Here is a 13,001-nt window from a genome sequence, read left to right on the forward strand (position 1 = left end):
CTCTCAACACCATTGGTAAGTCATCCTGTCCATTGTAACCATGACAATCCCTAAGCAATTGGCTGGGTCAAGATGAAGCTGAATACCTCGTTCCCTGCCACTGGCTATCAGAAGCTCACTGAAGTAGACAATGGACGCTGCATGTTACATTCTATAGGAAGTGCATGGCCTCAGAAGTAGCTGCTGAACCTCTGGGAAGAGAATTCTTTGGACTCTTCACAACCACAACAGAGAATCATTCAGCTATTTCAAAAGCACTGAAGTATAAAACGAACATTTTAAAAGAAATTAATGTGAAATATCCATCCAAAAAATTAGAGTTCTCAAATTATATAGTTCTGTAGTGAAAGAATGTGGGAGTTAAAATAAACTGGGCCTATGTACAATCAATATCCTTGTTTTAAAGAAATCGGAGTGATTACAAACAGCCTCTAGCTAAGCAACAGATGCACTAATTTTAAACATAGAGGGGGCCCAAGTAAGGTGTAGGAAACATTGTCTATGAGAAGCTCGATACTATTTGCATTTCAGGGGTCAGTTCCATTAAAAATAGTTACCTCTGTCATTACAACATGAAAATGGACACAGACATACCGAAGTGAGAAGTGTGTCTATGTTTCAATAAAACTTTATTTACAAATCAGACAGAAGGGTTGAATAACCGGAGACCTTAGTATACTGACCCCCATCTATACAATTCTCTTTAGAAAACCATATAAGAAAAGGTGTGGTGTTGATATTTATCTTTCAAAGTAGATCTCAATCCTGGAAAAGAAAAAAGAGAAAACACAGGAAGAATCAGTTTAAACTGAATTGCAAAAGTTTGCAATACTGTCTTTTTTCCACTGGATGGTTTTAGTTTCTTTGTCAAAGATCAAGTGACCACAGGTGTGTGGATTCATTTCTGGGACTTCAGTTCTATTCCATTGATCTACCCGCTGGTCTCTGTACCGATACCGTGCAGATTTTATCACTATTGCTCTGTAGTACAGCTTGAGGTCAGGGATGGTGATTCCCCCAGAAGTTCTTTTATTGTTGAAAATAGTTTTTGCTGTTCTGAGTTTTTGGTTATTCCACATTAATTCACGAATTGCTCTTTCTGGTTCAACTGGCAGTCAGCATGTAGATGAATGCAAATTGATCCATTCTTATCTCCTTGTACAAATCTCAAGTCTAAGTGGATCAAAGACAGTCGCATAAAACCAGATACACTGAATCTAATAGAAGAGAAAATGAGGAAGAGCTTTGAATGCATGGGCAAAGGGGAAATTTTCCTGAACAGAACAGCAATGACTTATGCCCTAATTTCAAGAATTGACAAATGGTGCCTCATAAAATTGCAAAGCTTCTGTAAGGCAAAGAACACTGTCATTAGGACAAATGATAACTCACAGATTGAGAAAAAAATCTTTACCAATCCTACATCCAATAGAATGATAATATCCAATATATACAAAGAACTCGAAAATTTAGACTCCAGAGAACCAAATAACCTTATTAAAAATGAGGTACAGAGCTAGAAAAGAATTCTCAACTGAGGAATCTCAAATGGCCAAGAAGCACCTAAAGAACTGTTCAACATCCTTAGTCATCAGGGAAATGAAAATCAAAACTGCCCTGAGATTTCACCTCATACCAGTTAGAATGGTTAAAATCAAAAACTCAGGTGACATCAGATGCTGGCAGGGATATAGAGAAAGAACACTCCTCCATTGGTGGTAGGATTGAAAGCTGGTACAACCACTCTGGAAATCAGTCTGGCAGTTCCTCAGAAAATTGGGCATAGTACTACCTGAGAGCCCAGCTACACTACTCCTGGGCATATACCCAAAAGATGCTCCAACATATAATAAGAACACATGCTCAACCATGGTCACAGCAGCCTTATTTATAATAGACAGATTTCCCTCGACAGAAGAATGGATGCAGAAAATAGGGTACATTTACACAGTTAGATAGTACTCAGCAATTAAAAACAGTGAATTTATGAAATTCACAGGTAAATGGATGGAATTTAAAAATATCCTGAGTGAGGTGATCTAATCACGAAAGAACACATGGTATTACTCACTGATAAGTGGACATTAGGCAAAAGGTTCAGAATACCCACAATAAAACTCAGACCTCAGACACCATATGAAGCTCAAGAAGAAGGAAGATCAAAGTGTGGGTGTTTTAGCCCTTAGAAGGGGGAGGGGAAATGCAGGAGGGAGAAGGTGGGGGGGTCTTGGGAGAAAGAGAGGGGAGAGAGATGGAAAAGGGAGAACGGGGTCAGGTGTGGGAAGAGACAGCGATATACAGAAGGTCAGGAAATTTAACAGAGGTATGTAGCAATGGGGGATGGGGAACTGGGGGTTGCTACTGCTGATGCCAAGAAGTGCTTGTTAACAGGAACTTGATATAGCTGCCTCCAGAGAGACTCTTCCAGAGCCTGACCAATACAGATGTGAATGCTTGCAGCCAACCATCACCCTGAGCAAGGGGACCCCAATGGAGCAGTCAGTGCAAGAACTGGAGGATCTGAGAGGTCTTCCAACCCCATAGGAGGAACAACATCAACCAACCAGAACCCCCAGAGTTCACAGGAACTAAACCACCAACCAAAGTGTCCACATGGCCCCAGCTTCCTATGTAGCAGAGGATGCGCATCAGTGAGAAGGGAGGACCTTTGTCTTGTACATGCTTGATGCCCCAGTATAGGGGAATACTAGGGCAGTGAGGTGGGAGTGTGTGGGTGTGTAGGAGAGCATCCTCATAGACACAGGGGGAGGGTGGATGAAATAAGGTATTTGAGGAGGGGAAATTACGAAAGGGGATAACAGTTTAAATGTAAAATAATAAAATAGCCAGTAAAAAGTCTGCAATGTTTTAAATATATACTTAAAAATGATTAAGAAACTGTGACAAAATGTTAGTGTTTGTCAAATTAGTGTTAATGGGTAGGTGTGTTAGTTACACCAGTCTATGTGTTTTGTATGTACACCAAAAAAAAAAAAAAAAATGAAATACTGAAAAATAAGAGGTAATATAAATGCATTAGAACATTTCAAGTACCGTAAATCAGAATAGTAGAAAACCGAAACATTGACAAGAACTGCATTTCCTTTTAAAGACACTGTCTTTGTGTGTTGATTCATCTTAGCCAGAAGCTGAATTAACCCTGGAGAATTCCTTTCTGTTCTCAGAACAGGGAGCATTTAACTGATCTACTGCATGGCTGGGTTTTGGATGAAAGACAGGGATGAGTCATGCTAGGGCTGGACTTCTCTATTTTCTATACTTGAACTAAAGGAAAATTTGAGTTGAGCTGGTGCCCAACTCCATCAGGGCTACAAAGCATCAGCTCTGTGTTTTGTGGCGGTGGCCCCTGTATTCTCTCTGTTAGATCATTTCTTGTTTCTCTATTGCTTCATTTACATAATCCTCGTAAGGTAGCAGTAAAGCATTTGTACTCGACTCCAGGGGTAAGCCCAGGTTCAAATTCCAAGTCTCCCTAACTCTCTGTGTTCACCCTACGCTAGTTATTGAACAACTCCATATCCACTTCCTCATCCGTAAAATGGGCTATTGATAACAGACTGTCTTTCAGTAGGTATTGTGAGGATTAAGGGTGGGTGATTTACAAATGCTTACAAGTAGCCTGGCCATAGGAAGTTATAAATTAGCGTTGGCTATAGAATGTAGTATGGTGGGCTTATTTATCTGTTGAATTGTGTTTATTAGCTTGAGTTTTCTAGAACACAATATAAGAAATCATGTTTGAAGTCCAAGAACCCTGTGATCTGATCCTAGACAGTACTAGCCATAGGACATACATTATAAGTGCTTTAAATCCATGAGTCCTTTCTGTAAAATAAGAATAACAGCTATTCATGTAATAAAATATTGAGGGTTGGTTACTGGATGCAAAGATCTTTTTTTCAGGATACACTAAACATTCAAACAGCGGTTATCAGTGTAATTGATGTTTGTGATTAATAAGTGTTCATAGTACTAAGCAAACACATATGCCAAATACAATTTTGAAAATCATATGCCACAGTTCTTACAGTATACTTTTAGAAATAAGAGGCCACTACCTTTGTGACATGCTAGGAAAAGTATCTTTGGACCTGTCTAAACTGGCACCTACAAAAAGAAGGAAGAGAAACAGGAACACTGAAACTTTAGCAGATTCAACTGCAGATGATCTTTAGTGTTCTCAGGTTCAGAAATTTGTCCTAAGAGTGAGATTAAACCCAAAACCTGAAATGCCCTTTAAGAAGTTTCAAGATTTCTGGTGTATCTGAAGACAGCTACAGTGCACTTATATATAATAAATAAATAAATCTGTTTAAAAGGGGGGGTGGAGAGATGACTCCATGGTTGAGAGCACTGACTGCTCTTCCAGAGGTCCTGAATTCAAGTCCCAGCAACCACGTGGTGGCTCACAACCATCTGTAATGAGATCTGATGTCTTCTTCTGGTGTGTCTGAAGACAGATACAGTGTACTTATGTATAATAAGTGAATAAATCTTGAGGAGGAAGAAAAGAAGAAGAAGAAGAAGAAGAAGAAGAAGAAGAAGAAGAAGAAGAAGAAGAAGAAGAAGAAGAAGAAGGAGAAGGAGAAGGAGAAGGAGAAGGAGAAGGAGAAGAAGAAGAAAGAAGAAGAAGAAGAAGAAGAAGAAGAAGAAGAAGAAGAAGAAGAAGAAGAAGAAGAAGAAGAAGAAGAAGAAGAAGAAGAAGAAGAAGAAGAAGAAGAAGAAGAAGAAGGGAGCTTCAAGATTTAAATAGCTGGAACCAAGCCAAACAGAGTGACTATGAGTACTTGGTTTCTGAAAGGAAAAAAAAATAGTTTCTCTAGAGCAAAGGAGCTGCCCTTCTCAGGCCACAGTAGCCAAGACTCAGCATTAAATTTATAAAGACAAGGCCCCAGTAAGATCCCTTGGCTCTACAATGAAGCATAGTCCAGTGCCTCATGGTGAGTTCAGGTTTAAAGTCCAAGAAACCAGTAATTTGATCGCAAATAGTGAGTCTGGTTTTCTTATACTTCATTGTATTCTGGGCCCTTCTCTTTGGCCATGCTGTGCCTAATACAGCTGCAAAGTCTTTGGGGTCCACACAACAGCCCAAAATCATTTATTTATTTGATCGAAAAGGAAATAAACAAAAAACTGGGCTGAAACTTTCCAGTCCAGATCCTGGAGTGCTCTCTCTGCTTGCTCCAGGTGTTGCCTTTGGCCTAACTGTATATTTAAATGTTGACATATATAAATCACATAAAGATTTACTGGATAAGTACAGATTCTGATGCAGTATGGAGCCTGAAATCCACATTTCTAACAGTTTTTCAGGTGATGCTACATGTTTATTCTAGAAGATGTCCACTCATGTCCTGCTGCAACAAAGACCTTACCCAGAAGAACCCGAGAAAAGCAGGTTCTATGCCCCCTGCAGAGATCACCAAAGGAGCAAATGCTCTTCACCAAATCCCTGATGCAGACACACATGAAAATTTGAGAAATGCTGGTCATTGGCCATTTTTTCCCAAAGCTTGGTTGTACCTTCCTTCCTATTATATAATGGCTACTTCTCTCCTTCAAGAATCCTAAAAATCTTGTTTCTATACTGGGAAAGACTATAGCAGGGCTCTGACCATGTTCTTTTGGATTCTACTTTCACTGTCAAACAAGTGATATTTGTTGGTTGTTCCCCCTGGAGAACACACTGAGATAGCAAAACGACCAGGATGCCTAAGGCTTTCTCAGCCTCTTCTTGTGGACTTTCATCAAAACTAATAAGCTCATTCTGTTACCACACACATTCTCCTCACTGACCAGCAAACTCAGCTCTGAGGTATCCTCTGCATGGGATGATATTTAACCATTGTTAATCTCCCAGGGAATTGACTTGATTCTAACCCATCTCCATCCTCTCTGACTAGCCTTCTCCTTCCTCTAATTTATGTCTTGGAACGCTGTTCCATAGCCAATCCTTATAAAACATCATCTCACAACTACTTCTGGGCAACTCAAAGTAAGAGATGCTTTTTTCTTCCATGAAAGTGCCACAGAAAGGCCAGTGGATGTAGAAGACCTGGGCTGACCCATTGGCAGCCACGGCCACAAGTAAATGTGCTGAGTTCATTACTGAGAACTGGAACTTGTTTGCATCCAGGAAGCTTGTGAAACACAAATCCAAGCCTTACTTCAGCTCAATGTGTCAAAACACTACAAAGTTTCTCATTCGTGATGTATCGCTTATGTGTGCAACACAGGTTGAACATCCCTCACCTAAAGTTCCCAGATCCAGAAATGCCTCTAATTCTGAAATTTATTTCCATCTTAATGAGAAACCATGAAGATAAAATTCAAGTCTAAACATGAAATTAATTCATGTTTTATAATTACCTTCTATATATATCATGGAGGTAATTTTTATATAATTTTCATTTTTACACCCACATTTACACTCACCTATCACATGAGGTTGGGTGAATTTTCTAATTGTGTTGCCACAGAGATACTCAAACAGACAAAATGCTGTACTAAATTAAATAATCTTAGTAAAAATAATCTTATATACTTCTTTTTCTATTGCAAAATTTAGTTACTAGAAAATTCAAAGTTCCACTTGGTTCATAGTATATTCTTATGGCAGAAGACTTAGATTTTCAGCCTAAAATGTCACACCAAAGTTAAATCTCTGGAAATATTTTTAATTCTTTTGTATTTGGCTTGAATGGTTCTCAACCCTCCTATTGCTGCAGCCCTTTAATGCCGTCTCTAATGTTGTGATGATTAAACCATAAAATTAGTTTGTTCCTACTTTATAACTGTAATTTTTCTACTGTTATGAATCTCAGTGTAAATATCTGATATACAGGATAGCTGATAGGCAATCTCTGAAGGGGTCATGACCCAGAGGTTGAGAACCACCACTCTTAAATAAATAAATAAACAAATAACCCTATATACAACCACCTCAGTTATAAATATTTTCATATTCCCATTGAGCTAGAAAAAGCTGAAGTTTGACTTTACTCCAAAAAAGTACTTAAAAAAATTTAAAACCGATGGCAATGTTCCTTGTTTATTTTCAAACTATCTAATTTTGTTAAAATTGCTTTCCACACTGTTAAAAATGTATCTTGATAGTCTACTATGGGCACTTCAAGTTTGGTAGCATATGATTTTACCTTCCTTTTATGATTGTCCTGTACTGTTGTTCCTGTAAAATTCTCTTCCTACTGTCTGTAAAGGTCGGAGCTGCAGGTCCTTCACTCACCCTGGTGCTGCCCCCTGAGGTCTTCATCCTTGCAATCTCAGCATTTCATTGTTGTCCCATGATCCTCCTGGTACTGAGCTTCCTCCTGCCTCTCTTTGCCAGTCCTGGGCTTTTGGTGGTAATCACATTTTGTTTCTTCCAATCCTCTCTCCCCATTCCTGTGAGGTCACTTTCCTGTAACTCCTAACATGTTTGAGTTAGAAAACCACTGTTTCTTCCAGTTAGTTTTTGCCTTAAGCAGTCTGTCTTCCCTTTCTGATTACTCCATTATTCCAGTCCTGTACAAAGCATCACGTTATTGTATGATATAGCACATTATTAGGGTTTTAAGTCAGGAAGCAAGCAATCACACTTTTTAAAGATACTATGTAAAGATTAGTAAAAATAAAAATCAGTAGTAAAAGTAGCAAGTATAACGTAAAAAAAAATGCCGAACTAAATACATTATTTTATAATAAATACAAAGATCACAAGATTCTAGATTGTCCACCAGAACTATTTGAGCTCCTTCAGTGCTGGTACCTTGCACAGTGCCAGGTGGTGTTCTGCAGGATGTAGGAGCAGGGAGTAGTAAAAGCATCCTTGGTGTTGCCCAGATGTCAAATCTATAAACTGCAATACCAAACCCCAAGATATGCTCATGGTGGTAACCATGGTACAACTTGACTAGGGGCGATCTCATGCTACCTGGTTGGACAAGAAGCCACTCCATGAGCAGAAATCTATGCTTAGTCCTATAAATCTGGTCAAAACAATGTGAATAGGGCTCTCTTAGCCTGAGTAGGACACCTGCTGCTGCTGCATAACTAAGTTGACAGCACATCAAACCATCTTCTAAGTATCTCTTTATTAGCAGACAAAGGCTCACACAGAAACTTCTCTTTGCATTGAATAGATGTAAATGCAGACGGCCTTGGTTATGCAGAATGCTGAGACTCAAGGAGGCTGATACTGAGGACTCACCCCTCCCCCAAAGTTGTTTATGCCAGATCTTTAAGGCTCACAGAACATTGACTGTGACATTGAACAAAGTATGTAAGAGCCAGAAGATGGGGAGAAAGGCTAAAAAAAGACATCTCTAAACATGGCCAGGACATGACAGTAATAAACATCTGGCATCTGTGACTACCAGCACTGGACCACAACTTTGGGATCATCAACAATCATCTCTGGATAGAGAGGGGGCTCGCAAGGTCCAACATTTTCTGACAAACTATCGGTGACTGCCAGATTCTGGGAGACACGGAGATGAATTGCCTAGTTTACACTCACTCCAGATCCTGTGAGACTCTTAAAGGTAGTGCCCAAGCCAGGCTCAAACAGCCTAGTTAAATGATGTGGAACACAAAACCCAAAAGTCATGGCCTGGGATGAGACTATATAAATTTGTGAAAGTGTTTTTAATTAATTAATTTTGAAGAAAAAAAATCACAACAATTAAATTGAGTATAGATTGTATAAAACTGATGAAATGCAAGCAGTAAACTCTTTCACACACACACACACACACACACACACACACACACACGAACATACACACTCACACACACACACATAATTACACACACACAAATTAAATGTAAATGGAGTAACTTCTCTAATTAACAGATAGAGACTGACTAGCTAGAATATTTTGAAAAGATCGAACAGTATACTGCTGTAAGAGACTCACTTTAGTACACACATAAACTAACAGTTTAATTAAAGGATGAAAGAAAACTACTGTAAACTAATGCTAACCAGAATGGCCACTTATGGTCACTGTATAGTTGATAAAATAGACATTACGTTAAAAAAAAAATCTTTGAAAGTCAATGTCATATATTACTACCAAGGATCAGTTTATTAAGAGGGTATGACCATCTTTAGTACAGATATCCAAACTGGTGAGCATCCAAATGTTGAAAGCTAATCTCAGTAGACTCATAAGGAAAGATAGACAGTAACAGGAACTAAGGAACATGATGGACGTTCACGATGAGATGCCTCATGATGGAGGAACCCAAAGCCAGACCCAACAACGTCAGATGAAACTCTCCAATCATTACTTAGCAAAACACATGATTGCTATGTGCTCAGAATTATCATGAATAGAGATGCGACCTTCTTTTTGTAGCATACCACAGTCCATTTTCTTGGAAGCCAAGTGGGTGGTTGTGCGAGATACGGAGAGTAACAAGGGATTTCCAGGGTGTGAAGAAGAGCGAGCTCTGTGTTGATTGACATTGAAGCTGCATCTGACTGGGATTCAGTTAACATCAAAAAGTCTCCTGTATGTTAGTAGTGAAGTAAAAAGAATTTTTCAATTCCATTGAAAATATATTTACCACATTTTAAACCATATTGTTAGTCTGCATTTGTTTTTAATTCAAGAAAAAATTAGTAAAAGTGTCCAGTTTTTTTTTTTTTTTTTTTTTTTTTTTTTTTTTTTTTTTTTGAAGCACAGCAGTTTTATCAGTGGGGAATTCTAAAAATAGAAAAATGTATTTTTATGTATACAATTCTTTACTAAAAGAGGAATCACTTAGATTTGAATTGAATTATAGGATTTTTATCAAAAAAAAAAAAGATAAAAAAAAGAAGGGGTGGGTAGGAATCTGTTCACATTCAACTTGAATTGATTTGTCTTCCTGGCAGACAAGTTAAAAGCATATTTTATACCTGAGTAGTATTTAAACTAATGAAACTATGATTTATATTTTTCAGGAGTGGACAAATGAGGTTTTCAGCTTGGCAACGAACCTGCTGGCTCAGAACATGTCCAGGGATGCATTTCTGGAGAAAGCGTAAGTCATTCTGAATGTGTTACTAAGGGTGTTGCTCCTTCTGAGTCAATTTCCTTTCTCCTTTGTGAGGCTTTTGTTTATGCTGCCTGGGCCTCTCACATTTATAAACATATATTTCCCTTTGGGGTAGGTAGTTGGAGGGCAGATTTCTCTCCAGCTCATGCTTGGGACACTTCCAGGAAAGATGTCTCCTTCCCCCAAGTGTGCATCAGGCTGAGGTGACCTGAACCCTAGCAGCTATATTCAGAACACAGAACTACTCTTTACAGAGCATCCTCTGCTGCCTCTGCCTGTGTCCTCTCTTTTATTAACACTCGAAGAGAATGAACAACATATGACCTGTTTCTCTAGATTTGAAGACTTTGGGTGGGTACCACAAGAACTTCCTGTCTCCTTCATTTAATGGAATGCAAAATAAAATTCTAGACCTTAGAGACTTCCACATGTACCAATAGAGGGGAGGGAAAATAGAGGAGCAAGGAGGAGGGAAAAAAGAGGAGAAGGAATGGAAATAAGATGAGAAATCACTCCGGAATTGCACCAGCCATTCTAAAATTGACCAAAAAACTCATGATGCACACCAGATACACAGCAGGGAAACGGGAGATGGGTGTGTTCCTCCTGGTGACTTGAAGTTCAGGAGCTCAGGAGACCTTTAAGTCAAAACCACAAGCAGAAACAATAATAGATATGCCTCTGTTTCACTGAAGAGACTTCTGTCTTTTTTCTTGTTCCCAATGCCATGCCCTTTGGTTTATGCCTCATCTCAACCACATTCTGTTTTTCTTTTCTGTGAATTTTAGTCATAGGTCTTCACTCAAATGCTTCATCGAGGAGTGATCCCATCTCCCTTTTGTTACCTAAGGATCCTCTCAACACACCTCTTCCCTTCCTTTCTCCTTGCTTTTTAATCCTGTTTATCTCACCTAGTACCATCCTCCATCTAACAAGTATTTGCAGAACATGCAGTTTTCTAGATAATGCTATTGAATGAGATACAGAGAGAAATAAGATGTTCAAGCTGAGACCCAGCATGGTGAAAGTGATTGGTTGACTGATCATAGTCTAGTACAAATGTCTGTTCTAGATGGATAATCCTTGTGAAGACTACTGTGGGAATTATAGCACATGAATTTTGATGAATGTGTTGTGCACAAAACTGGACGAGGGGGTCTCTAGGTGATGGTATGTGAGTGTCCCAAGACAGCATTTGTTATTGACACCCCCACTAGCAGTGGTTGAGAGTTCTGTGTCTATCACTCTCTACCTGTGAGTCTGAAGGTGGGTGAAGAGGTAAACACACTGATATTTTCTGTGAATTTCTTAAGAACAAACTGTAACCGTAAGGATGCAGTTGAATCACAGAAAGGTAATACTGAGGGAAAAAAGCCAGACACAGAACACAGTCTCATTTTAAGTAAGGGACAAAAACAAGCAAAGACAATGTCTGCTGTTGAATGGAAACACGACGATGATTTGTATAGGTTGACTCGAGAAGACATGAGTGGAACTTCTTGCAGGCTTCCAAACAGACAGTATTCCATTTCACCATCCAGGTACCAATTTGGAGATTTGAACTGTTTGCCGAATTCAGCACACTGCACGTGGACATGAGTTCTTCTCAGATTCTAATTTTTTCAGTACTTTTAAAAACTAACATCTTATCTTTTGTTGTTGTTGTTTTTGCTCTCCCAACAGATATACTAAGCTTAAGCTTCAGGTCACCCCAGAAGGGCGCATTCCTCTCAAAAAGTAAGTCACAGGCGTGTTTTTTATCATTCATTTATCTGCTTTGTCCCCCCCCCCAAAGAAAAAAAACTTGAATCTGTGCCATGAGTCTTTACCAGGCTAAGTATCAAAATGGGTGTGGTAACCCTGTTTTTATTTATGTTAGTCTCACACAAGAGCAGCTGGCTTTCTCATGACACTACTCTGGTTGGCACTTCCTGTGGCATCATTGTGGAGAACACATGGGAAGCAGGGAGAGGGGAGAGGAAGAAATCCCATTGCATCAGTCCCAGAATTCAGCTGAGAATCAGATCTGTTCTAGCAGTGCACACTGTGTAACCTTGATGCCCCTGGTGGTCACTATAAGGCAGGGCTCTCAATGTTCAGTGGACACGGGTGTCAGGCAGGGAGCTTAAGTCACAAAACAAGAGATGAAGAGAGCCACTAAGAAAAGCCAGCATGAGCAAGATGGCAGGTCCCTGTTACCCTGCAGAAGTGCTGAACACTGGACAAGGTTTTGTGATGTTTCAATACATCTCACAAATTCAGATCACCATATTCAATTCCTAGCACTTATTTTTTAAAAGCAAAGGTGTGGCCAAAGAAAATACACCATTAGCACACATAAGCCAGAAGTCCCTCAGGTTCTATGTGGAAGCCAACTGTGAGCTTTACACAATGTGCCATCAGAGGCAGGTGTATAACAAGGGACAAGACTGGAAATGTTGGGACGGTCATTTATTTTAGGAATTAATATGACAATTAGCTGGTGTAATCGTTTTCACTGGGTCATCTCCACTGTCTTAGAATCTTGGTTTTATATCAGACACTGAAAGTTTTAAAGAAGCGTGTAGTTCTTGAGATCAGATGCAGATGTCTGGAAAACAGTTGGTTTTTCCCCGTTTGAAGCTACCTCACTTTCATTCTATGGAATACCTTGAGTTGGGGTCAACTGTTTGTTCAGCGAACGACTTCGCCTTTTAACCAGCTCTCATGTATGTTTCACTCTGTAGCATCTATCGACTGTTTTCGGCAGACCGGAAGCGAGTTGAAACTGCACTGGAGGCTTGTAGTCTTCCATCTTCCAGGGTGAGCATGCAGTGGATCCACTATCCTAACACATAACCATTCTTAAAAATATCTGTGCTAACATGCACCGGCTAGAATTCCCTAGACATAGCTTGATGCGATTAAGAGACCTGTAAGTGAGGTGGACAAAG

The 13,001-nt window shown here is 39.4% G+C and overlaps 1 protein-coding gene across 3 annotated transcripts in view; it reads left to right on the top strand.

Moving 5' to 3' along the window:
- Nucleotides 1–13,001, top strand: part of PLCB1 (phospholipase C beta 1) — a 644,223-nt gene that overhangs the window by 425,316 nt on the left and 205,906 nt on the right. For all 3 annotated transcript variants that reach the window (XM_080931577.1, XM_080931578.1, XM_080931579.1), the window contains exons 5-7: nt 9,974–10,053; nt 11,752–11,805; nt 12,795–12,870. In XM_080931577.1, the coding sequence (XP_080787703.1) occupies nt 9,974–10,053; nt 11,752–11,805; nt 12,795–12,870 (210 nt within the window). The remainder of the gene's footprint in view (nt 1–9,973; nt 10,054–11,751; nt 11,806–12,794; nt 12,871–13,001) is intronic.

This window comes from Micromys minutus (genome assembly GCF_963924665.1).
Source record: "Micromys minutus genome assembly, chromosome: 17".
Lineage (NCBI taxonomy): Eukaryota > Metazoa > Chordata > Mammalia > Rodentia > Muridae > Micromys > Micromys minutus.